This window comes from Oncorhynchus kisutch, linkage group LG14, assembly GCF_002021735.2.
Source record: "Oncorhynchus kisutch isolate 150728-3 linkage group LG14, Okis_V2, whole genome shotgun sequence".
NCBI classification, from domain to species: Eukaryota; Metazoa; Chordata; class Actinopteri; order Salmoniformes; family Salmonidae; genus Oncorhynchus; species Oncorhynchus kisutch.
The window spans coordinates 37,358,057-37,385,865 of NC_034187.2; the positions used below are offsets into that span (position 1 = coordinate 37,358,057).

A 27,809-nucleotide genomic window follows, 5' to 3' on the forward strand; every position below is an offset into this window, starting at 1 on the left:
TTAATGATGTACAAACAGCTGTTGTGTGTCTTACGTTGTTGTTGTCACAAAATAGCGGACTGGTTCACTGCCAAGGTCGATAAACTCCCAGATAAACAAAAGCTTTAGTGTTTATCACTTATCTTTGTCTGTCGGTCGTTCGGCGATGTCTGTCTGTGTCCTTGTATCTCTCTCTCCCCCCGATTCGCTCTCTCACTCCTTCCTTCCCTCCCCCTCTTTCAGTCTGGCTGTTCACTGTGAATGATTACTGTGCAGAAGACCATGAATTGACCTCTGACCTCTCTCCTGTGTCCTGTCCCAGGTTGTCCTATCGATACTGAGGAGAATGAAGACCCCCCTATGGGCCCTGTTGCTGCTGTGTCTCTGTGTTCCGGGACACTGTAGTGACTGCCAGGAGGACTGCCTGGCCTGTAGCCACATCCTACCCCAGGAGATCAACTTTAACACACTGGTGAGGGTCTCTAAAGCCACCAACAACACCTATCCTCCATCCGTCTATCACTCTGTTCTTCTACACTGAACAAAAATACAAATGCAACATGTAAAGTGTTGGTCCCATGTTTCATGAGCTGAAATAAAATATCCCAGAAATGTTCCATACACACAAAAAGCTTATTTCTCTCAAATTATGTGCACACATTTGTTTACATCCCTGTTACTGAGCATTCATTTCTCCTTTTGCCAAAATAATCAATCCACCCGACAGGTGTGGCATATCAAGAATCTGATTAAACGGCATGATCATTACACAGGTGCACCTTGTGCTGGGGACAATAAAAGGCCACTCTAAAATGTGCAGTTTTGGCATGCTGACTGCAGAAATGTCAACCAGAGCTGTTGCCAGAGATTTGAATGTTAATTTCTCTAGCATAAGCTGCCTCCAACGTCATTTTAGAGAATTTGGTAGTACATCCAACCGGCCTCACAACCGCAGACCACGTGTGTGGCGTAGTGTGGGCGAGCGGTTTGCTAACGTCAACATTGTGAACAGAGTGCCCCATGGTGGGGTTATGGTATGGGCAGGCATAAGCTACGGACAACGAACACAATTGCATTTTATCGATGGCAATTTCAAGGCACAGAGATACCATGACGAGATCCTGAGGCCCATTGTGAGGCCCATTTCCTTTAAGGTATCTGTGACCAACATATGCGCATCTGTATTTCCAGTCATGAGAAATCCATAGATTAGGGCCTATTGAATTGATTTAAATTGACTGATTTCCTCATATGAACTGTAACTGAGTAAAATATTTGAAATTGTTGCATGTTGCGTTTATATTTTGGTTCAGTATATGTCTCTATTCCTCTTATCTGTCTATGCCTAACCCTGCCTCAGTCACATAATGCCCGAAGAGATCAACTTCAACACAGATTAAATCCCCTGTTGTCCATCTCGCTGTCATAATCTAGATCTGGTTATGACACCTGTACTATGTCAGATATAGAGTTGAATTGTATTCAATTCTGAGTTTGCATTTCAATATTACACTTTATATACATCACATAAGACAAAATCGTTTAACATAGGAACACCGGATTTTAAAGTTTTTTTTATATACAATATATATAAGGTTTATTAATTATGAAATTATTACAAATATTAACGTTCCACCCAAGAGGCCTCTAGAGGGCGCTTTTGGTCACTCGACTGCAGGAAAGGGGTACTATCTCAAGGAACTCTGACTGTGTTACCAGTGGACTGACTGAATCTAACAGTGTTTTAAATTGTATTTTTAAATCATCACTGTATGTCTAATAAATTACTGTGTGTGTTTATTTCATAAAAATAACTCTAAATATATCTGTGATCATTTATTTCCCTGAGCCTCCTTGTGCTCTTAAAATGCTCAGTCTGATCGTGTGGGAGTGTTGATACAAATGTAAAATATTTACATACACAACCATGATTGGCGGATAGGATCGTCTAGACTCTAGAGCCTGCCTGTTTAACCCTTCAAGGTAATAAGATACAAATGGTCATTGGTCAGAATAATCACATCAGATTGTGATGTCATGCTTGTGGGCCAAAAACTCCATTCCACCTGAACAGGCTGAAAATCCACGTGTTTTTTCAATTTTTTTAATAAACTCTTACACTAAAAGGGAAGGGAATTATCATTTTCACAACTTCTGAGTGTTATTTCCAACCTCATAGTGTGGAAATATTTTATAGGTTGATTGTCTGTGGGATGATAGAGCTAATTCACTCAGGAGATGCTCCTTTGGCTTTAAACAGCTTTGGTGATTCAGTTAACTTAGAGCATAGGCTAATTATGCACACACAATAAACAACAGCTGGTTGGCCCACTGCCGCCGCCTGGAGAGATTGATGATGTCACAAATAGAGCGCTCGCCGTCGTCGAAGAGAGATTGGGACCCCCCCCATAGAGAAACACGCATGCATGCGCACACAGACGCACCTACCATCTCCCTCACTCCCCGCACACCTGCATCCATCACGCTCTGCTCTCATCCTTCTCTAAAACGACCCTTCCCTCACCACAGTCATTCTCCCCACAATCTATCTCCTATATTGTTGACGATATCTGACTCTTAGCATTATGCCCTCCCAGCCTCCCGGCATCTGGCTTTTAATTTGCGCTGGCTAATTGATTCCTGAGGATAGAAGTGAGTGTTCTGCCCTCTCCATTCTCTCCATCTCACTGCTGGAGGTTTAGCGCACCACCGACCCCCCTCTTTGTCTAGTGGCTTCAGTGTATTCTGCTACGTTCTCTCCTATGCAAGTAAGTAGCCTTGGCTTGTACAAGCCGGAACGGCTCATAGGAGCAGGAGCTTATCTCCTGTTTCTGTAGCGTGAGGCAGCTTGATGTACAAGTACACCCTATGGGCAGGACGCAAGTCTATCGCAGGGCCTTACCCCAGATCTATCAGAGACGCACAGGGTCCCATGTTTTATATTCTTTGGTATGACTCGGCACCCTGAGATAAGGATAATATTTGTGTGTGTATGTGTTGATAGCAGGTTCAGCTCTGATGTGGAGAATCTCCACTGAGAGACTGCGAGACTAGACTGTGATGCGTACAGAGAAACCCCAAACCCACTGACTGATTCTAGATATATATATTCACACAAATACCATTTAGATAGCATGGACGCCATACTAATTCAAGGTGAGGTATTTGTAAGACAAAGAAAGGACTATGTTCGGGCGAGAGAAGAACAGTACGATGTCTTCATGGGCATCATAAACATTTTGCTATCATTCTTTAAAAAATATACATATACTGTATATTTTATTGTCCCATACACCAGATAGGTGGGCTGAAATGTGTTGTTTTGCAGGGTCAGCCATAGTAGTACGGCGCCCCTGGAGAAAATTAGGGTAAAGTGCCTTGCTCAAGGGCACATCGGCTCGGGTTCTCGAACCAGCAACCTTTCGGCTCTAGCCTGCCACCCTCACAATGGGAATCCCAGTGTCTGACTGTGTATCATCGTCTATCTCAATGAAATGCATAAAGCCATTTTCACGTCAGCATTTGACAGAAAGTATACTGGTGCCACCTTATTTGGGGAGGAGGGGCTTATAGTAATGGCTGGAACGGAAAAAATGTAGTGGTATCGAACACATCTAGCACGTGGTTTTCATGTGTTTGGTACAATTCCATTAACTCCATTCCAGCCATTATAATAAGCCATCCTCCCCTTAGGTTTGTCCTTTCTTTCTTTCTTTCTTTTCTCTCTCTCTCTCTCTCTCTCTCTCTCTCTCTCTCTCTCTCTCTCTCTCTCTCTCTCTCTCCCTCTCTATCTAACGATCATGTGCTCTGTGTTTTCCTCCCTCTCTCCTCTCAGGTATGTCTGGTGGAGTGTGACAGTAACGTCTCCCCTGCCTTCATTTGGGACCTGTGTCGCAAGGTCTTGGCACCGCCACAGTTACCATTCCTGTCCATAGGGGGCGCTGACATGCTGAAACGGGCCCAGGAGGAGGTGGAGGCCATGCTGCCAGAGGAAGAAGAGGAACAGGGGGATGAGGGGCTGATGTACCCAGCAGCCCTGCAGAGGTTTGACCACGTGGCCCGTGCTCTGGGGACAGACGAGCTGGGCAGTGAGAGACAGCTAACCCTCGCCGATGCTGCCTACAACTCCCAGCTGCCCCGGGAAATGGAGGAAATGGACGAGGAAGAGGGGGATAGCGCGACAGAGAAAGAGCAGGACGGAGCGGCAGGGATAAGTCTGTCAAAGCGCTTTGGGGGGTTCCTGAAGGGAAGGCACGGCTACAGGAAATTGATGGGCCCTGGAAGGCCCTTGCAGAAGCGCTACGGTGGGTTCATAGGCGTCCGGAAATCTGCCCGCAAGTGGAACAACCAGAAACGCTTCAGTGAGTTCCTGAAGCAGTACCTGGGCATGAGCACCCGAGCCAGCAAGTCCTACAACAGCTACTCCACTGACATCACCCAACAGAACGAGGTGTAGCCATGCCCAAAGCAACCGTATCCCTGCCATAACCTAGCAAACCCCAGACCCTCCCCTAAATATTCAAATCCGTCACCACGGTGATGATTAAACTTCTGTTCTGAACACAACCTCTCATGAAAATCCACACTGGAGCATTATAGATTCAGTCTTGTATATTTCTCATTGATAGCGATATCAACATATCATGAATAAAAGCTAAAAAAAACAAAAATTGTAAAAAATACAATGTATACAGCTATTAATGGTTTATCAGAGAATCACTCTGGATTATTATTATAGTCACACAAACACACTTTATTTGCTTTGCATTTCCATACTGTATCTGTAATGTAACTTTTCAAACAAATTTTGCCTTCATCAATCTTGGCTATTAGTATTACATGGGTAAATTCAGTGGAAACTTCATCGATTTCAATGACTTACTAGTGAAGTTTTCATTGATTTTCTGAACCATCCACAAAGTTTCTAAACCCAGAGCCGCAACATCGCGAGACTTCGGTAAACACTTTCGAAACAGACCAAGCAGACCAAGGTTTGGGGTTTGAGAAGTCAATAATGAGATAAGTGAAAAATGATTCCTTAGATGTTCATTTAAACACTCTAAAGGCACAACCTAGATTCGAGCCAATGTCATAAGTAGTTGAACATGCTATTACTCCAACCTCGTAAAAGTGACAAACTGGCACGTTTTTATTTTCGTCAAAAACAACTGTATATCGAAGGAGTGCCTTTAATTTGACAGGTTGCACATGCGCAGTTCTGCGCGAGACGACCGTTAGACCCGATGACGTGTTTCTACGCCGGAGTTTAGCTAGCCAACGTCGCCATGACATCGCCTACAAGCGTTATCGTCGATGTCTTGGAGAAGCAGTTTCTGCCTATCGATAGGCTACTGTACTGCCTTTGGTACATCAGTACATGAGAGAGAGGGAGACTGTCTTTGGCGGATCAGGGCGTCACTCTCTTTATAGTGCTACCCTCTAGTGGCTGACCAAAAATGATCTTTCAGATTTCCAATTGAAAATGTGCTAGTATACGTTCATGACTATTTGATATATAACACAAACTCAGTATTGGGTGTGTGGATGGCTCAATCTGTAACCTATTGACATGTTCAGAACTTCTTAATATTCTCTAAATATTCTCCAAACTTCAATATCAACCCTGATAGTGTCTACTATAATTTGGTACAAAACATCACAACAAACTATTCCTACTGTATAAGACTGCAGGAGGTTATCCATGCTCAAATACAAATGATCTGTTGGCAAAGCTAATGTTCTGATTTGAAATTAACCTTGGCGTGTGTTTGTTGAAGCAGACACAAGATGTAGCCTACTGTATGTATGAACAGTGTTCTTTTTCGTTACATTGTTATTATGTGAAACAATTTTGTTGTGCAGTATAAAACCTGTAAATAGCAGAAATTGAACATATCAATAAAGATAGTTTACTATTTCTTTTGTGGCTTGTCATGCAGCAAATGATTCTGTGTCTTGAGGTGTTTTGTTCCAATGTTCTAGAATGTTCACAAGATGATGACATCAGTTTATACTGTATCAATCCCACAACACCCCATTTATTACACAGAACATTTCCAGACCAATATTGTCTTGTATAATAATAATCATTATCATCATCATGTTCTCTTGAATAAAATCTCCTGTATAGATACAGGCTCATAAGCCAAAATGTAAAGCCTAGAATAGTTTCTGTCACATATTTTGGAGCATATTTAAATATAACTTTACATCTAACTTAAAAGGCCCAGGACACCATTTTTTAAAAACACTACAAAATAGAAGACTACTTTCGACAGGATAAATCTTTATCAAGTATATTTCAACATCAAAAAGACAAAAACATTTCAGATTCCATATAAAATGAGTGCATCATAATACAAATAGTACTTTATTCAACAGTTGTTTTTTCTCTAAGTACATACATAGGACAATATATATAAATACAATTGTTTAGTTTTTTTGCTTCTGTGGATTCATTGGCTTACTGCAAGGAAACATGAGTTTCAATAAACAATCATGAATATATTTTGGGTCTTAACATATGAAACATCTGTTTATGCCGAACGTTCATTAAAGGCTTTTTCAACAGAGATGTATGCATGTTCATTTACAATAGGTGGTAGAGTGACAAGGGTTTGGGTTAGGGCCACAATGCCCCCGAGCAGCATATCATTTTAAAATAAGCCTAACTTAGCCTGTTAAATGCATTCAGACTCAATGCTGGCACCATATTTAAGATATTATTATTGGTACTATGTGGTACATTCCACATCTAACCAGGAACCGCGATAATTAAATTAAATTAGTGTATCGCCACTAATGAGAGCGGTATGGGTTATTGGCCATCCAAGTATATGACAAATGTACGGAGATAGATTCCTGCCCAAATATATTATACAAATGTTTAATTTTATTACAATGATGTAAGACACAACCTGCCAATGACCTCCATGTTGTAAAAGGACCCAATCCTTCCATGTCCTATTCTGTCATAGTGTCTCTTTAACAATAAACTACAGTGCTTAAAATTATATCTGTTAGTGTAACTAAAGCCTGTTACTTGGCTATATTATAGACCATCCCCCCCCCCCCCCCCCCCAAAAAAAGACTCTGCTCTTACAAAATGGCTGCTCTTACAGACCCGAACACAGAAGACTAAGGCAAAACAGGAAGGATAGCTACAGTAGCTGCTAACAACAAGGACGAGATACTGAGTCTTTAACTTTTAACAGTTGCTTGCATCATAGTCAGAGAAGTGAAAATCAGTGTGTATGACATCTGATTGGTCTAAAGTATGTGAATTGATTCCTATATCCCACAACATGGTAATTCTTGGCGGAACATTGTATTTAACACATCTTAGAAAAAACGACAAGTTGCAAAATATAGACACAACATTGCTGGATAATATAACGAAACACACAATACAAATTACATAGTCGACGTCGACAAAACATTATTTTTGTTTCCTTAAAAAAGCCCATTTCAATAAAAAAGCTACATACGAATTTGCAGGAGTAAATGGCTTATAAACACATCATCAGACGGGTTGGGCATATGAATCCCAAATCTGCATTTTACATCTCCTCCAATTACAACTCTCCAATCAATTCTCAATGTTTAAGACACAACTTACTGGTTACAACTTACTGATTGGTAGATCTTGAGCAGATGGAATCCTATAGGTCAAGGAGGATTCTCCCAGCCAATCAGCGCTCTTTATGGAATTGATAACAGATGGTATACATTATTAACAAATAACTGAACAAGTTGATGGCCAGCATCTCTCCTCTCTGACATAGGTCCTGTATTTAGCATGCTTGTTACTAAGTATTTAATGAAGCTTCACCTCTGCTACTTAGGGCTAACTCCCTCCTTGTATCACTTTACTTTCTTCTCCTAATCGTTCATTCTCCACCACCTACACTGACAGAAAGCCAAAGCGTGAATGTATCGGTTAATCTTTGTATCATATGGATCTGTTCTTGCCCAGGCATTTGGAAGTTGGATTGATTTACAGATCAGATATTCTGCTCAGCACCTGCCTGGCTCATGTCCACCCTTGGCAACAAGCAGAAAGCCTTGTTCCCAAGCCAAGTTATGGACGGCATGATGTCATAGAGCAATAGGCATCCCCTATATAGCTGCTGGGTATAGAAGAGCTGCTGGTTATAGGATACGGCCAAAGATTTGGAAGAGAAGAAGTCTGCTTCCTGTATAGCCCCTCACTGGGCAGGAAGACAGAGGAACTGAGATGCGGGACTATGCTGCAGGTATAGATCATAGGTTACCGGTCATAGGTCATTAAGCTGCGCCCGCCAAGTTCACCGTGAGCACCAACACACAAGAACCTGAAGTTCTCAAAGAAATGAACAAAGTACATAAAAAACTTTTAGTAAAGTTGTAAAAAGTACAAAAAAAACGGATAAAAAAAGAAAAGAAATAAACACCAACGTACATGTTGCTCCACTGGTTGACCCCCAGATCTTTCCTCAGTCTTCACTTGAAGAGGTGACTGCTCCTCTCTTCTGGCAGTCTCTCACTTTCTTTCTCTCCTCCATATCTCTTTTTCTCTCTTCGTCCCTCTCTTCTTCGGTTAGGAGTTCAGTCGAGGAAGCGCTGGCAGGCTTTCTTCCAGCGACAGGCGGTGCACCACTGATCCCGGTGCTCGATGCCGTAGACCTTACGACACTTCTTAGCCTCGCCACGGATCCTCCTGTAGAGAGAAAGGGAGCGAGGGAAAGAGAGAGGAGATGGAAGAGGGAAAGAGTCAGAGATTGAGTTAGTTGACAGTAAATGTATGAATGGAATTGGACAGAGAGACATGTGTAGAGAGGGATGCATAGAGGGATGCGAGAAGGGACATGACCGTAGACTCAAATTGACTGAGGCAGATATGTTATCAATAGCAATACAGTAGTAATAGTATGTAGTATAGTATAATAGCTCACCTTGTGGTCCAGTGGCTGCGTGGGGGAGAGGTGCTGGCAGGGTGTGGCCTAATTGGGGCATTCTGCTGCTGCAGCCACTGTTCTCCCACACTGACTGACCGCACAAGGAATGGTGCGCCCTGGTGGACACAGGGGGAAACACACAGATGATGAGCAGAGAAAAACTACAGAACATACACATATTATTACTGCCTGCGTTAGAGGTAATGAAGAGGGATTTGAGTAGAATCGCAAATCCCATCCAATCAAAAGGCTTCTTATCCAAGTCTACATCTGCACTGATGTGAAAGGATCTGCAGATTAAGGAAGGAAACAAGGACAGGGTGCCACTATACAGTTGAAGTCAGAAGTTTACAGTCATTAAAACTTGTTTTTCAACCACTCCACAAATTTCTTGTTAACAAACTATAGTTTTGGCAAGTCAGTTAGGACATATACTTTGTGCATGACACAAGTAATTTTTCCAACAATTGTTTACAGACATATTATTTCACTTATAATTCACTGCATCACGACTCCAGTGGGTCAGAAGTTTACATACACTAAGTTGACTGTGGGCTTGGATAATTCCAGAAAATGATGTCATGGATGTAGAAGCTTCTGATAGGCTAATTGACATCATTTGAGTCAATTGGAGGTGTACGTATTTGAAGGCCTACCTCCAATCTCAGTGCCTCTTTCTGAGGTGCCAAGACCTCAGAAAGAAAATTGTTGACCTCCACAAGTTTGGTTAATCCTTGGGAGCAATTTCCAAACGCCTGAAGGTACCACGTTCATCTGTACAAACAATAGTACGCTGGTATAAACACCATGGGACCACGCAGCCGTCATACCGCTCAGGAGGGAGACGCGTTCTGTTTCCTAGAGATGAACGTACTTTGGTGCGAAAATTGCAAATCAAACCCAGAACAACAGCAAAGGACCTTGTGAAGATGCGGGAGAAAACAGGTACATAAGTATCTATATCCACAGTAAAACAAGTCCTATATCGACATAACCTGAAAGGCCGCTCAACAAGGAAGAAGCCACTGCTCCAAAACCGCCATAAAAAAGCCAGACTACGGTTTGCAACTGCACATGGGGACAAAGATCGTACTTTTGGAAAAATGATGAAACAAAAATAGAACTGTTTTGCCATAATGACCATCGTTATGTTTGCAGGAAAAACAGGGAGGCTTGCAAGTCGAAGAACATCATCCCAACCGTGAAGCACGGAGGTGGCAGCATCATGTTGTGGGGGTGCTTTGCTGCAGGAGGGAATGGTGCACTTCATAAAATAGATGGCATCATGAGGACGGAAAATTATGTGGATATATTGAAGCAACGTCTCAAGACATCAGTCAGGAAGTTCAAGCTTGGTCTTCCAAATGGACAATGACCCCAAGCATTCTTCCAAAGTTGTGGCAAAATGTCTTAAGGACAACAAAGTCAAGGTATTGGAGTGGCCATCACAAAGCCCTGACCTCAATCCCATAGAAAATCTGTGGGCAGAACTGAAAAAGCGTGTGGAGCAAAGAGGCCTACAAACCTGACTCAGTTACACCAGCTCTGTCAGGAGGAATGGGTCAAAATTCACCCAACTTATTGTGGGAAGCTTGTGGAAGGCTACCCAAAATGTTTGCCCCAAGTTAAACAATTTAAAGGCAATGCTACGAAATACTAATTGAGTGTATGTAAACTTTTGACCCACTGGGATTGTGATGAAAGAAATAAAAGCTGTGTAACGGCGTTTGTCTGTTGAAGGAGAGTCGGACCGAAATACAGCGTGGTGGTTACTCATGTCTTTTAATGAAGATATAGCGATACACAAAATAACTTAAATACAAAAACAACAAACGAAACATGAAAACCTATACAGCCTGTCTGGTGCTAACTAACACAAAGACAGGAACAATCACCCACAAAATACTAAGTGAAACCCCGGCTACCTAAATATGGTTCCCAATCAGAGACCACGAGAATCACCTGACTCTGATTGAGAACCGCCTCAGGCAGCCAAGCCTATGCTAGACACACCCCTAATCAGCCACAATCCCAATGCCTACAAAAAACCCAATACGACAACAAAATAAGCCCATGTCACACCCTGGCATGAACAAATAATTAAAGAAAACACAAAATACTAAGACCAAGGCGTGACAAGCTGAAGTAAATCATTCTCTCTACTATTATTCTGACATTTCACATTCTTAAAATAAAGTGGTGATCCTAACTGACCTAAGACAGGATTTTTACTAGGATTACATGTCAGGAATTGTGAAAAACATTTGGCCAAGGTGTATGTAAACTTCCGACTTCAACTGAAATTTCCTGCAATTCTATGCATTTGGCCATGGCTAATGCTGTGTTGTTTTACTCAAACAAAACAACAAAATTTTCATTGCTAAATTCATTGTTTTGGGAATTTTCAAATCTCCCAGATGATCTAGCTTTTATTTTGGTGATTGTTAGTTCTCAACAATTATATTATCTGTCCTACATACTTTATATCTGGTTTAAGTCATTTACGTTTACATTGAAAGCATTTTTCCATACCGAAAATGTATAAAACAATTTTAAAAATACATATATATATACACAGCACCAGTGGTGTAAAGTACTTAAGTACTCGTTACATTTTGACAGGAAATTGGTCCAGTTCACATCCCTGGTCATCCCTACTGCCTCTAATCTGATGGACTCACTAAACACAAATGCTTCATTTGTAAATTATGTCTTAGTGTTGGAGTGTGCCCCTGGCTATCTGCCACTTAATTAAAAAAATACAATTATGCCGTCTGCTCCCGATTGGCACAGCGGTCTAAGGCACTGCATCTCAGTGCACGAGGCATCACTACAGTCTAGAGGTCGACCGATTAATCGGAATGGCCGATTAATTAGGGCCGATTTCAAGTTTTCATAACAATCGGAAATCGGTATTTTTGGGCACATATTTTTTATACTTTTATTTAACTAGGCAACTCAGTTAAGAACACATTCTTATTTTTCGATGATGCCTAGGAACGGTGGGTTAACTGCCTTGTTCAGGGGCAGAATGACAGATTTTCACCTCGTCAGCTTGGGGGAACCAATCTTGCAACCTTACAGTTAACTAGTTCAACGCAATAACAACCTGCCTCTCTCTCGTTGCACTCAACAAGGAGACTGCCTGTTACGCGAATGCAGTAAACCAAGGTAAGTTGCTAGCTAGCATTAAACTTATCTTATAAAAAACAATCAATCAAAATCACTAGTTAACTACACATGGTTGATGATATTACTAGATATTATCTAGCGTGTCCTGCGTTGCATATAATCTGACTGAGCATACAAGCATACTAGTATCTGACTGAGCGGTGATAGGCAGAAGCAGACGCGTAAACATTCATTCAAACAGCACTTTCGTGCGTTTTGCCAGCAGCTCTTCGTTGTGCGTCAAGCATTGCGCTGTTTATGACTTCAAGCCTATCAACTCCCGAGATGAGGCTGGTGTAACCGAAGTGAAATGGCTAGCTACTTAGCGCGCGCTAACTAGAGGGACGGAAGCTATACTGTTACACTGGCAATACTAAAGTGCCTATAAGAACATCCAATAGTCAAAGGTTAATGAAATACAAATTGTATAGAGGAAAATAGTCCTATAATTCCTATAATAACTACAACCTAAAACTTCTTACCTGGGAATATTGAAGACTCATGTTAAAAGGAACCACCAGCTTTCATATGTTCTCATGTTCTGAGCAAGGAACTGAAACGTTAGCTTTCTAACATAGCACATATTGCACTTTTACTTTCTTCTCCAACACTTTGTTTTTGCATTATTTAAACCAAATTGAACATGTTTCATTATTTACTTGAGGCTAAATTGATTTTATTGATGTATTATATTAAGTTAAAATAAGTGTTCATTCAGTATTGTTGTATTTGTCATTATTACAAATAAAATAAAATCGTCCGATTAATCGGTATCGGCTTTTTTGGTCCTCCAATAATCGGTATCGGCGTTGAAAAATCATAATCAGTTGACCTCTACCTATGTTTTTAAAACTTTTGATACTTAAGTACATATTAGCAATTCTATTTGCTTTTGATACTTAGGTATATTTAAAACCAAATACTTTTAGACTTTTACTCAAGTAGTATTTTACTGGGTGACTTTCACTTTTACTTGAGTCATTTTCAATTAAGATATCTTTACTATTACTCAAGTATGACAATTGAGTACTTTTTCAAAAACTGTACAGTACCAGTCTAAATTTTGGACACACCTAGGGTTTTTCTTTATTTATACTATTTTCAACATTGTAGAAAAATAGTGAAGACATCAAAACTATGAAATAACACATATGGATTCATTTAGTAACCAAAAAAGTGTTAAACAATTCCAAATATATTTTAGATTCTTCTAAGTAGCCACCCTTTGCCTTGATGACAGCTTTGCACACTTTTGGCATTCTCTCAACCAGCTTTACCTGGAAAGCTTTTCCAACAGTGTTGAAGGAGTTTCTAAATATGCTGAGCACTTGTTGGCTGCTATTTCTTCACTCTGCGGTCCTACTTATCCCAAACCATCTCAATTGGGTTGAGGTCAGGTGATTGTGGAGGCCAGGTCATCTGATGCAGCACTCCATCACTCTCTTTCTTGGTCAAATAACCCTTACACCGCCTGGTCGTGTGTTTCGGGTCATTGTCCTGTTGAAAAACAAATGATAGTCCCACTAAAAGCAAACCAGATGGGATGACGTATTGCTGTAGAATGCTGTGGTAGCCATGCTGGTCAATTGTGCCTTGAATTCTAAATAAATCACTGACAGTGTCACCAGCAAAGCATCCCCACACCATCATGCTCCATGCTTCATCTCCATGCTTCACGGTGGGAGCCACACATGTGGAGATCATCCGTTCACCTACTCTGCGTCTCACGGCGGTTGGGACCAAAAAATCTCAAATTCAATGACGGCCTAAAAGGGAACAGTGGGGGGTAGAACCTTGTCAGCTCAGGGTTTCGATCCAGCAACCTTTTGGTTATTGGCCTAACACTCTAACCACTAGGCTACCTGCTGCCCCAATTATCAAGGCAAAGGGTGGCTATTTTGAAGAATCTCAAATATAAAATATATTTTGATTTGTTTAACACTTTTTTGGTTACTACATGATTCCATATGTGTTATTTCATAGTTTTGATGTCTTCACTATTATTCTATAACGCAGAAAACAGTTTTAAAAAATCAAGAAAAACCCTGGAATCTTTTACACTATTTGGACTATGCGGCCCGCCCAGGGATTTCAAATCACATCAAAATGTATTAGCATGCGCCGAATACAACAGGTACCTTACAGTAAAATGCTTACTTACAAACCCCTAACAAACAATGCAGTATAAAAAATACAATATGAGAATAAGAAATACAAGTAACAAGTAGTTAAAGAGCAGCAGTAAAATAACAATAGCAAGACTATATACAGGGGGTACTGGTACAGAGTCAATGTGTGGGGACACCGATTAGTCGAGGAAATGTCGGTAATATGTACATGTAGGTGGAGTTATTAAAGTGACTATGCATAGATAATAGCAGAGTAGCAGTGGCGTAAAAGAGGGGGGGGGGCAAAGAAAATAGTCTGGGTAGCCATTTTATTAGATGTTCAGGAGTCTTATCCCTTGGGGGTAGAAGCTGTTTAGACGCCTCTTGGACCTAGACTTGGTGCTCCGGTACCGCTTGCCATGCGGTAGCAGACAGAACAGTCTATGACGAGGGCCTTCCTCTGAGACCACCTGGCATAGAGGTCCTAGATGGCAGGAAGCGTGGCCCCGGTGATGTACTGGGTCGTACGCACTACCCTCTGTCAGAGGTCGAGCAGTTGCCATACCAGGCAGTGATGCAACCAGTCAGGATGCTTTCAATGGTGCAGCTGTAGAACCTTTTGAGGATCTGAGGACTCATGCCAAATCTTTTCAGTCTACTGAGGGGGAATAGGTTTTGTCGTGCACTCTTCACAACTGTCTTGGTGTGCTTGGACCACTTAATGATGGTGATGAAGTCGTGCCTGGCCGTGCAGTCATGAGTGAACGGGGAGTACAGGAGGGGACTGAGCACGCACCCCTGAGGGGCCCCTGTGTTGAGGATCAGCATGGCGGAGATGTTGTTACCTACCCTTACCACCTGGGAGCGGCCAGTCAGGAAGTCCAGGATCCAGTAGCAGAGGGAGGTGTTTAGTCCCAGGGTCCTTAGCTTAGTGATGAGCTTTGAGGGCACTATGGTGTTGAACGCTGAGTTGTAATCAATGAATAGCATTCTCACATAGGTGTGTTCCTTTTGTCCAGGTGGGAAAGGGCAGTGTAGATGCAATAGAGATTGCATCATCTGTGGATCTGTTAGGGCGGTATGCAAATTGGAGTGGGTCTAGGGTTTCTGGGATAATGGTGTTGATGTGAGCCATGACCAGCCTTTCAAAACACTTAATTTGTAGTAAATTGTAGTAAAATCTCTGTATACACTACTGCACATAACTGCTGCAGATGTGAACTGAAGGGGGAAGATAAATCTGGTACAATACAATATGCAATGCAATACATTTTTTTTGTGGATGGTCCCTGACAAATATACTAATCAAATAAATTAGGACATATTGCATTTGATGTGGACATCTAACAATACTGCAAGGTAAAAGTCCAGCAAAACAACACAGATGAATTATCAAGGAAACTCTTTATCCACTATTTTAGCATTCATGACAAACGATCTGTCCAAATTGTCAAAATCCAATGCATATTTAGTGCACATCAAATTGAACAATCCATGTTTACTGCTGAAAGGGTACGTGCAATGACTATTCTGTGTGTGCACTGCAGCTGATCTACTGCAGTGACTTGATCGTGCCATTGACCACGTGTTGTTTACAACACAGAAAAATGACCCCCAGTTCCTACTAACGATCGATAGGTGGCAGTGATGTAGCACCACAGAACAGGAGTCTATGGGCCAGTGGAGACAAAGGCGATGTTCGGTAATGGAAAATATTATCAAATCAACAAGGGGATTGCCTGGTAAATATCCACGACACGCTATTGGCAGTATAGAGCAGCTCTGGAGGCAGGGTTATAAATCTATCCTTTGTCCCTGATGGACTGACTTCTACTCCACAAACACATACTGGCAAAGGCTCTGTAGGGGGAAATGTTTATGCAAATGCACGCTTTTCAAGAAAATACGTGATGAATTCAAAAAGCTTAGAGATATGGAAAGCTCTGTGTTTAAAGGGGGAAAATGAAGTGAAAATATACCTGGACATACAGCATGAAACATGAACAGCAATTGTGGTGTTCTTAAACTGAGCGTTTATACGCAAATTATCTATGGGAATTTCCCTTCAGATTATTCTATTGGATTCTACAGTCAGGGTTGCGTTCAAGAGCCTCAGGAGTCAGGGTTTCTTTCTAGGTGCATTTGTATTAATTATCAGCTGAGACGCGGGATGGGTGGAGTTTGCGCATTTGAGAACATTCCTTTGGTCCCAAAGTGCAGCTCTACCCACCTGGTACACCAGGGTTGTTACATGAATTCGGGGGCCTTTTGAGATGTGTAACTTGGTGGATTTTTTTGTTGATTTCACCCAATTGTAACATGCTGTCATAAAGAAAACATGTTCAACTCAATAAAAAACAAGTTTTCCCATCTAAAGAGGTTAAATAATAAAATGACTAAAGTACGTGCCTATTAAATCCCAAATAAAGTAACAGGGTTGACGATTTCAGCTTAAATCAGCCATAAATCTCCTTGTGACAGGTGAAATGGAAGCTTGTTGTGTGCAACAGGGAAGGGCAATTGAATGCAAATCCCCCCCCCCCAAATGAAATTGTTAAACCATTTCTATCCTGTCTATCTATGGGTAACAGGGTTGATGTGTTATACTTGACCCACTCAGTTTTCCTCCACAAAACACCAGAAAATGTCCAAAAACAGTAGAACCAACTCACCTGCTTTAAAAATATTATTTGTCTATTAGATGTTCAATTTTTATTTTGAAAAAAAATCTTTACAAAGGAATACTATATTAATACGAGAGTTTAGTTCACGTGACAGGGTTGACCGTAAAACGAGGGAAAGTAAAAATGTGTACCTTAAAATGAATCAATAATCACATGAAATCAATAATAATCTTCAGAAATGACTTTGTCAAAAGCAACAAAATAACTAGGGCTTTAGAATGATGGTGACATTTTTGAGAAATGTTGGGGTTAAGGATTGGGATTAAAATCTTCCTGGAAGTCACAGAAGGTACACGGAGGGACATGTCAAAATGCATATTAAAAAAAAGTATTTATTCATATTATTTTTTAAGTCTGCTTTATTGAAGTCTCCATGTGGTCTATATTAAAGGGCACTTCATTAAATATAACAGGCTTTTAAAATTCAATATTTGTGCACAATTTCTACTTAAAATATCAAAGGGATGCAAAAGGCACTCATTTCGTGTAACGACCCACCATGCAAGGTCAAATGAATGCATACTTTCAGTTTTAAATCCTAATGCAAGCCTACCTGACTTGGTTGGGGGGTGGAGGTGGGTTTGGTCCAACGGCAGGTGGAGGAAACAGAGACGGGTGATGCCACCACCTGGACTGAAGCAGGAGCCTGCAGAAGTAAACAATGTGGTCAATGGTCGCAATCAGGTTGGAGCATTAAATGCAAAATACAAAACAAAAGGCTGTACAACCATTTGCAAAACAATACAGAGGTTTCAATAGCTGCTCATAGCGTGCTTGTAATGTGTTCAACTCAAGAAACATTTGTTTTCCACTTTTTATGTCCAGAACAGAGAAAATGTAAACATTTATTAGGTACAGTATACCATCATGTTCATGGAAATGGTTCTCTCCTACAAACGGTGGGCATCGAGGCATTCAGTTACTTTGAGCGCGGTATGATCGTCGGTGCCAATGTGCGCCGGTTCCAGTATATCCGAAACGGCCGGCCTCCTGGGCTTTTCACGCACGACAGTGTCAAAGGTTTACCGAGAATGGTCCGCCAAACAAAAAACATCTGTCAAGAATCGTGCAAGCTAACAGGCGGTCCACAAAAAGGCAAATAATGGCGCAATACAAGAGTGGTGTGCAGGACGGCACCTCAGAACGCACAACTTGTCAGTCCTTGTCACGGATGGACTATTGCAGCAGACGACCACCCCGGGTTCCACTCCTATCAGATAAATACAAGAAGAAGCGGCTCCAGGGGGCACGCGATAACCAAACACTGGACAATTGAGTGGAAAAACATTGCCTGGTTTGACGAATCACGGTTCCTGTTTCGTCATGCTGATGGCAGAGCCAGGATTGGTGTAAGCAGGTGTCAATGGTACAGGCTGGTGGCGGTGGTGTAATGGTGTGGGGAATGTTTTCCTGGCACATGTTAGGTCCCTTGATACCAATTGAGCAACGTTTGAACGCCACACCTTGTAGAATCCATGCCCTAAAGAATTCAGGCTGTCCCTGGAGGCAAAGGGGGATCCGATCCGGTACTAGATGGGGGGTGCACCTAATAAACTGGCTACTGAGTGTATCTCTATTATGTGTGGGAATACTTTGGGAACAAATTAAAATCACTTGGATCTGATTCGCTGGTCTTTTATGTCCAACAAATCACCCACCACCAGTTGGGGAACCCTGTCCTAGTGCCTACCTGGTAGGAGTGCTCAGAGTGGACCTGCCCGAAGCACCCTGGGATGGAGGGGGCAGACTGGCTGAGCTGGCTGGGCTGGGGATTCACTTCTGTTGGGGAGTCTCCTCCAGCTCCTGCTCCTACCCCTGGTTCTCCTGGTCCTACCCCAGAGGTAGAGGGGCTGGAGGGGGAGGCACAGGCCAACCAGGGGGTGCTGGTGCTAGTGGTAGGGGTGTGGGTGGAGACCCCAGGAGGTGGGGTGAGGGGCTGCAGCTCCCGCTGGTGGATCTCTGTGTAGTAGAAGTCCTCCTCGCTGCGGGAGCAACGCTCATGCTCAACACTCTGGCTGTGGAAGAGAAAACACATATGGTACATAGATTAATGCAACTGTTGTTTTTTTGTATTCTTCTGCCACTACCACTGCTAGTAGAAGCACTCCCACATTCTAACAATACAATAATACAAGTATTTTATAAAGCTATGTGGATACATAATTGGAAATGTTATTGTCACTTACCCCAGGTGCAGGGTACGGATGTGACGTTTCATCCCCACGACAGACGTCAGAATCTTCCCACAGTTGGGCCACAGACACCTGTAGGCCAGCTTCACTGAGTTCTGGAGAGAGGGAACACAAGTTCACAGTTAAGCAAGGTTGATGGAACTGACTCAACTCTAAATGAAGAACAAATAGTTAATAGCTGATGTGTTTGCCAGTCAATTCTGGTAAATTTTAGCAAGGTTATTTCCGTGACTACCCTACTCACCCTGCGTTTCCGTGGCGCAGGCTCATCAAACAGCACCTGCTCCAGCTCCATGTCCAATCCCTCATCAGTGGGCGTGGCCAGGCTGTGACCTTCTGTCTCTGTGATTGGCGGAGATGGGGCCGGGCTTCTGTAGCCACGGTCACAGCTCCAGTAGCCACTGCTGCCGCTGTCTGAGAGTTCCCCCGCCCCGCACTCCATGCCAGTAGAACCTGCTGTGTACACACACACACACATATATTAGATTAGACCTGCAATGATTAATGACATATGAAAATTATAATTAAGAGCTTATCAATCAATTAATATATCAATTAATTACCTATGACTGTGTCTCTGTGAGGTGGGCTCTGAACAACAGGGCTGCAGGACAGGCTGGTCAGAACGAGGGCTGCCATCATCTCATCCATATCCACTGACTCTGGACTCCTGGAGCTGGGAGAAAGGGATTAGGAACACACACACACACACACACACACACACAACACACAACACACAACACACACACACACACACACACACACACACACACACACACACACACACACACACACACACACACACACACACACACAGAGACAGAGACAGAGACAGAGACAGACACAGACGTATACCCTGCTCCCATAAACACACACATGCCCAACCTCATACAGAACCTCCACTACATTATACTACCCTTACCTCCCCACATTACACTATCCTTACCTCCACACACTACATTATACTACCCTTACCTCCCCACATTACACTACCCTTACCTCCCCACACTACATTACACTACCCTTACCTCCCCACACTACATTATACTACCCTTACCTCCCCACACTACATTATACTACCCTTACCTCCCCACACTACATTACACTATCCTTACCTCCACACACTACATTATACTACCCTTACCTCCCCACATTACACTACCCTTACCTCCCCACACTACATTACACTACCCTTACCTCCCCACACTACATTATACTACCCTTACCTCCCCACACTACATTACACTACCCTTACCTCCCCACACTACATTACACTACCCTTACCTCCCCACATTACACTACCCTTACCTCCCCACACTACATTATACCTCCCTTACCTCCCCACACTACATTATACTACCCTTACCTCCCCACATTACACTATCCTTACCTCCACACACTACATTATACTACCCTTACCTCCCCACATTACACTATCCTTACCTCCACACACTACATTATACTACCCTTACCTCCCCACATTACACTACCCTTACCTCCCCACACTACATTACACTACCCTTACCTCCCCACATTACACTACCCTTACCTCCACACACTACATTACACTACCCTTACCTCCCCACACTACATTACACTACCCTTACCTCCCCACACTACATTACACTATCCTTACCTCCACACACTATATTAGACTATTCTTACCCCCCCACACTAGATTACACTACCCTTACCTCCCCACACTACATTACACTACCGTTACCTCCCCACATTACACTACCCTTACCTCCCCACATTACACTATTCTTACCTCCCCACACTACATTACACTATCCTTACCTCCCCACACTAGATTATACTACCTTTACCTCCCTACACTATATTACACTATCCTTACCTCCACACACTATATTAGACTATTCTTACCCCCCCACACTAGATTACACTACCCTTACCTCCCCACACTACATTACACTACCCTTACCTCCCCACACTACATTACACTACCCTTACCTCCCCACACTACATTACACTACCCTTACCTCCACACACTACATTACACTACCCTTACCTCCCCACACTACATTACACTACCCTTACCTCCCCACACTACATTACACTATCCTTACCTCCCCACACTACCCTTACCTCCCCACACTACATTACACTATCCTTACCTCCACACTACATTAGACTATTCTTACCCCCCAACACTAGATTACACTACCCTTACCTCCCCGCACTACATTAAACTACCGTTACCTACCCATATTACACTACCCTTACCTCCCCACATTACACTACCCTTACCTCCCCACACTACATTACACTACCGTTACCTCCCCACATCACACTACCCTTACCTCCCCACACTACATTACACTATCCTTACCTCCACACACTACATTACACTACCCTTACCTCCCCACATTACACTATCCTTACCTCCCCACACTACATTACACTACCCTTACCTCCACACACTACATTACACTACCCTTACCTCCCCACACTACATTACACTATCCTTACCTCCCCACACTACCCTTACCTCCCCACACTACATTACACTATCCTTACCTCCACACACTACATTAGACTATTCTTACCTCCCCACACTACATTACACTATTCTTACCTTCCCACACTACATTACACTACCCTTACCTCCCCACATTACACTATCCTTACCTCCCCACACTACATTACACTACCCTTACCTCCACACACTACATTACACTACCCTTACCTCCCCACATTACACTACCCTTACCTCCCCACACTACATTACACTACCCTTACCTCCTGGACACATTGGGAACATCGATGCAGGAGGACACTTGGTATGGTTTCCTTGTGCTCTGTGTTGCAGCAGGAGGATGAGGAGGGACGGTGGGGGAGGTCCAGACATCCTGTAGTTTCCTCAGGACATGCTGTCCCAGAGCAGGTAGCAGGATGGCCACCTCATTATCCACATGGTTGTGTTGCTCCACCACCCCTGTGCACTCACGCCCTCCACACAACACATACACCTGTGGAGGGAGGGAGGGTTTAGAGACAGTGACATGTTAAATCTGGGAGGGAGGGAGGGAGGGAGCGAGTGGGAGGGAGCGAGAGAGAGAGAGAGAGAGAGAGAGAGAGAGAGAGAGAGAGAGAGAGAGAGCGAGATAGAGAGAGAGAGAGAGAGAGAGAGAGAGAGAGAGAGAGCGAGATAGAGAGAGAGAGATAGAGAGAGAGAGAGAGAGAGAGAGAGAGAGAGAGAGAGAGAGAGAGGCAAAGCGAGAGACAGACAGAGAGAGAGGGATAGAGAAGTACAACGACAAGTCAAAAACAACAAGTCAGAGTTAGTGTCAAGCTAGGGGGAGAGTGGTGCGAAAGACATAGCGAGACAGAGATATAAAAGAAAGAGAGAAAGCGATGCCTTGAGGTAATCGTGCCACTGTGGCCATCAAAACAGCCCAGTGGACAAAGGCAGAGTGACAGTGACAGAATGACAATGGACTGCTGCCCAGCCTCTTCACCTGAGAGAGGAGTGAAATACTGTAGATGAGAAGAGATGGGATAAAGGCCAAGAGATACTGATTTACATCAACACTGAAAACGAGGGAAAGATAATGGGAACAGACAGTGACAGACAGACACATTGGCTGTTTTTCTCTCAAGCGGAAAACAGAAGGCTGAGACCACATGGGGATAGATACAGATCACCCTGTTGCAGGAGAACTTTCCTGCAATGCAGGAAATTGAAAACGTGTAGTGTATTTGAGGTTTAGGCTTCTGAATTTTGTAGTTTCCACTTTGAAATTTCAGACATGATTTTCCCTTACGAAAAATGTATCAACCATTTCAAAAATGTCCATTAACTAAAGTGGTTTCCTGTTGCTGCAGGATTCTTAAATTGGCTCAAATGAAGATCCTACATCTGTAGTAGTTATGAAAAGTTACATAAGAACAGTGCATTCCACTTTTTCTCCCTCCCTCCCTCTCTTCTCTCACCTACACTCTGTCGATCTAGCCCCTTCTCTCCTCTACCCTCATCCCTTTCCCACTCTCCCTCCCTCCCTCTCTTCTCTCACCTACACTCTGTCGATCTAGCCCCTTCTCTCCTCTACCCTCATCCCTTTCCCACTCTCCCTTCTCACCCTCTCTCTCCCTCCATCCCCCTTCTCTCCCCACCGCTCCCTGTCTCCCCTCTCCCTCACCTTCTGTCCAGGGTGTAGTTTGTAGTTGAACCTGCTGAGATGCTGGGGCCCTGGTGGTCCCATAGTTGGGCTCCCCACACCCCCCTCAGGGTCCCCGTGGGCCCCTGTCTCCAGTGTGCTCTCCATGGAGGGGCAGGAGGTACACAGCAATGCCCCTAGGGGGGAACGCTTCCCCAGACGAGTCTTGGGTAACATGGTTGGGAGTAACACTTTGTCTGTAGACTCAGAAGATCTATTGAGGTTTGGTTCTCTGGAACAATGGCAAAGACTGGTCGTAGAATAGGACGGAGTGAGAGAGAGGTACAGCTGAAAGAGAAGAAACAAGATTGGAGAAAATGTCTTCCGCGATACTTCTGCGATGCGAATTGAATCCAGCCCTTAGAAATTGACCATCTGCTTTCAATACATTATATAACAGAGAAAATCTTTGTGCTCCATTTCCTATTGTATTTCACGCTTCAAAGCCCTATAAAGTTGCCTTCATTGACATAGTCATATCTGTCCAGATGCATGTGTTGATGCCATGAGCCTTGATGGATTGTTTAAATGTGCGAGGAAGGCATTTTTGGTTACATCTTTGAACACCCGTCTCAGACCACAATGTACCCCTCTCCCCACCTCCTCTCCTTAAAAGCTCTTGGTTGAAATTGCTCCTGATCTTGGATAAGATTACCATATCCGCCAACCCTATCCTTGACCATTAGAGGGAAAAAAACAAATTTGACCCCAAATCAGTGGGTAGAAGCGACCCCTTTTTTACACCGCCCTCTGACTATATACTGTATGTGTAGTGGCTTGGGATTAGATGGCTCAAGCTAATAAAGCTACAACTAGTGTTGCACGGTATACTGAAACTTCTGTACTTTTTCTGATACTAGAACACGAAAAATGGTTCGGTACTAGAATATTTGTTACTTTTGGTATTTCTGTCAAATGTGTCTCATGGATCAAGCCTGTCTATATCAGTGCAGCCGACCCCTTATCATAGCTCACCCTGCCTGCTCCACTTACTCACTGCTAGCCTGCACTGCATCATGTTAGCTCCACTTACTCACTGCTAGCCTGCACTGCATCATGTTAGCTCCACTTACTCACTGCTAGCCTGCACTGGGAGTCTGAGCTGCATCATGTTAGCTCCACTTACTCACTGCTAGCCTGCACTGGGAGTCTGAGCTGCATCATGTTAGCTCCACTTACTCACTGCTAGCCTGCACTGGGAGTCTGAGCTGCATCATGTTAGCTCCACTTACTCACTGCTAGCCTGCACTGGGAGTCTGAGCTGCATCATGTTAGCTCCACTTACTCACTGCTAGCCTGCACTGGGAGTCTGAGCTGCATCATGTTAGCTCCACTCACTCACTGCTAGCCTGCACTGGGAGTCTGAGCTGCATCATGTTAGCTCCACTTACTCACTGCTAGCCTGCACTGGGAGTCTGAGCTGCCTCATGTTAGCTCCACTTACTCACTGCTAGCCTGCACTGGGAGTCTGAGCTGCCTCATGTTAGCTCCACTTACTCACTGCTAGCCTGCACTGGGAGTCTGAGCTGCCTCATGTTAGCTCCACTTACTCACTGCTAGCCTGCACTGGGAGTCTGAGCTGCCTCATGTTAGCTCCACTTACTCACTGCTAGCCTGCACTGGGAGTCTGGGATGCCTCATGTTAGCTCCACTCACTCACTGCTAGCCTGCACTGGGAGTCTGAGCTGCCTCATGTTAGCTCCACTTACTCACTGCTAGCCTGCACTGGGAGTCTGGGATGCCTCATGTTAGCTCCACTCACTCACTGCTAGCCTGCACTGGGAGTCTGGGCTGCATTGTGTTAGCGCCACACTCATGCTGCACAGAAGTTAACAGTCTTGGAGAAGGGAGCAATTCAGGGCGTTCCTGCATGTGGTCATTCTCGCATCTGCAGGAACACCTCTTGATACTTGTATTGTTAAATTTTTAAACTGGGACAGGTGGGCGGTGGGGGCGCTCCAGTACAGTAGGTATCATAAGGGACATAGTCTTTTCACGCTACTTTGATACAAAGTGATTTTAGTAGCAGGTTAGGAGAGCATTATCGCTAACCGTAACCCCTTTCCTAACCTTAACCACAGTTTCCTAACCTGCTACGTTAATTATCCTAACCTGATGCGTAAGTTCTCCTAACCTGCTACAAAAAAGTAACTTCAGTATCGAAGTGGCGTGAAAAGAGTGTTTCCCAGTAGCGACCTTCGCCCCTGCCCGTCGGGAACTGTTGACGGCAAGAGCAGGTGTTCGGAAGGCTGAAGCAAAGGACACCGTGTGCTAGCTAGCTAGTCCTACGTAAGACTCGGTACACAGCAGGTGGGAGGTGACGAGCAAGCTAGCTAGTTCGCTAGCACACGGTGTAACTCCTGCTTCCCGCCTGCTGTGTACCGGAATAGCTAAAGGGAAGCAGGGGCAACACCGGTAGACAGTGGGTGTGTTCGAGCGGTAAGCCTAACGAAGCCGACTGTAGGCAAAAGTTGGCGAATGATGTCAGGGAGGTGCATCTGCGATAGCCGAGTTGAAAACTGTAGTGCTTTTCAAACAGCAAGGCTCAGATCAACTCAACATGGCAGTGTCAACATAGATGCTATTGCTTATAAAAGTTTTTCTTTATAAATGTAGAAATAAACTTCTCTATACACCCCATATTCCACACTCACAAAAGGAAAACATAGCGTGTGTGTGTACAATTAATTGGTTAGACATCAAATATCACTTTCATTTGTAGCCTATCCCCTGTAGCTTTAGAATCGTGGCAAAGTTGTTTGCTGTTTCACAGTCATGTCTTTGGCCACGTTCGTGTGGGTCAAACAAAAACACCCTCATGATTGGTTGACAAATAGTACCTCCCACAATGCAGGTGATGGTTGCATGGTGTAGTTGGTGAGAAGCAACTACAGTGACTTGAAGGCGACTTCATAAAAAACTGTATGACCTTGATCACATGATTTTTGTAAAGTTAATGCAGTCGACATGTAGTTGCAAGTCAGAAAAATGTTATACCCCTAATACAACACATTTGAAACGTGGTGACCAACATTGGTCAACATCTTGACAGAAGTGATCTGCTTGAATGCGCCCGGTGTTCTTCGCACCACCTGCAAATGCCTGTTGTTCTTCGCACCTGCCAGTTGGGTACTGCAGTTCTGTTAACAACAATGAGGGCAGGTGTTCGGCAGATGGGAGCGAAGGACACAGTGTGCTAGCTAGCTGGTCCTAGGAGGACTCCGGTACACAATATGCGGGAGGCAGGGGAGACACTGTGTGTTAGCTAACTAGCAAGCTAGCTAGCACATGGTGTCACTAACTAGTAAACTAGCTATTTAGCTAGCACACGGTGTCACTAACTAGCTAACTGGCAAGCTAGCTAGCACATGGTGTCACCCCCGCCTGCTGTGCACTAGAGTAGCTGGCGGAAGGCGGAGTCGACAGGTAGACAATGTCCTTCGCCCCTGTTTGTCGGACACAGTATTCCCACTGTTCTGTGGGGGGGGGGGGGGGGGGGGGGGGGGGTGGACCAATGGGATGCTCGGGGGGGCATTAATGAAGGAACCAATGCTTGCTTGAGCCAACCAATGGGATGCTTGAGGGAAGGCCCACACACAGAAACGCCCTGAATTGCAGACTAATAGAATAATGCGACACGGCATGTGGAAATTTTCACTTGACAGTGACCAGGTTTACATTCACATCCATACCCCGTTATTATTCAGGATACTCAAGTACTCTGTTTTATAATCATCATGTTCTGTTTACAATAACCCCAAAAAGCTTGTATCCCAGTTATGAGAAACCCAGATAAGATGCCTGGGATATGCTGTTCTAAGACGGGATACTGTGGCATGTAAACGTCTCATCCCCTTTACTGTTGTTTTTGCGGTCTGCGCAGGCTCCATTTCTCAAATCACGTGTGTTGTGATTTACTATAAATTAAATTACGTTTCTGCTTATAATTTCCGACATTTGCGAGGCCATATTATAATTTCCAACATTTGGTAGGCCATTTGTTTGTCAACTATAGTTTGATAAATGCAGCTTCTCTTCTGTCATCATTTGTTGCCCCAGAAGACTAAATAAAGAATAACATCTTACATTGATAGAATGAATGCATTAGTAATCTAGTTAACACTGGTAAAGTTGTCTGTTTCGTTCAGGGACCAGGGAGAAAACACAAAAACTCCACAAAACAGTGGAAAACGGAAATTAGGAAATGAAAAGCTGAGAAAAGGACAAAACACATTTCTGATAAGGCTTCCATTCATCTTGGGTGCATATTTTATGTGGTTCAAATACTGTCTGCTGATATAGTGTCAGAGATAACACATTACACGCACATTCCCATTTTCACAAGCGATGCTGAAAGAAAGAAATCCTATTTCTCCGCTCCTGTTCCCGAGACAAAATGAACATTGGTTGTATAATTGCACTGCAAAAATGCACAATTCTGCAGGAGTTAATATTATATTACACTACATGTGAGCGGTTATAGGCCTAGAGTTAGTGTCCAGATTTCAGTTACTCTTCCATTTAACCAATATGAACTTAAATCAGGAATATTCTGTTC

At 43.5% G+C, this 27,809-nt stretch overlaps 2 protein-coding genes across 4 annotated transcripts in view; one reads left to right on the top strand and one right to left on the bottom strand.

Moving 5' to 3' along the window:
• LOC109903895 (prepronociceptin) overlaps positions 1–7,054 on the top strand; it is a 25,515-nt gene extending 18,461 nt beyond the window's left edge. Inside the window, exons 2-3 of the mRNA XM_020500906.2 lie at positions 302–451; positions 3,815–7,054. Of these exons, the coding sequence (XP_020356495.1) occupies positions 326–451; positions 3,815–4,435 (747 nt within the window). The 5' untranslated portion in view covers positions 302–325 and the 3' untranslated portion in view covers positions 4,436–7,054. The remainder of the gene's footprint in view (positions 1–301; positions 452–3,814) is intronic.
• The window catches only part of LOC109904500 (zinc finger protein 395), a 27,215-nt gene continuing 5,667 nt past the window's right edge, over positions 6,262–27,809 (bottom strand). For 2 of the 3 annotated variants that reach the window (XM_031788335.1, XM_031788337.1), the window contains 9 exons: positions 23,234–23,539; positions 21,834–22,063; positions 19,634–19,746; positions 19,315–19,526; positions 19,065–19,165; positions 18,569–18,893; positions 17,432–17,524; positions 8,913–9,031; positions 6,262–8,677 (listed from right to left, as the gene is read on the bottom strand). In XM_031788335.1, the coding sequence (XP_031644195.1) occupies positions 8,566–8,677; positions 8,913–9,031; positions 17,432–17,524; positions 18,569–18,893; positions 19,065–19,165; positions 19,315–19,526; positions 19,634–19,746; positions 21,834–22,063; positions 23,234–23,428 (1,500 nt within the window). In that variant the 5' untranslated portion in view covers positions 23,429–23,539 and the 3' untranslated portion in view covers positions 6,262–8,565. The remainder of the gene's footprint in view (positions 8,678–8,912; positions 9,032–17,431; positions 17,525–18,568; positions 18,894–19,064; positions 19,166–19,314; positions 19,527–19,633; positions 19,747–21,833; positions 22,064–23,233; positions 23,540–27,809) is intronic. The other variant, XM_031788338.1, reaches the window with a different exon arrangement.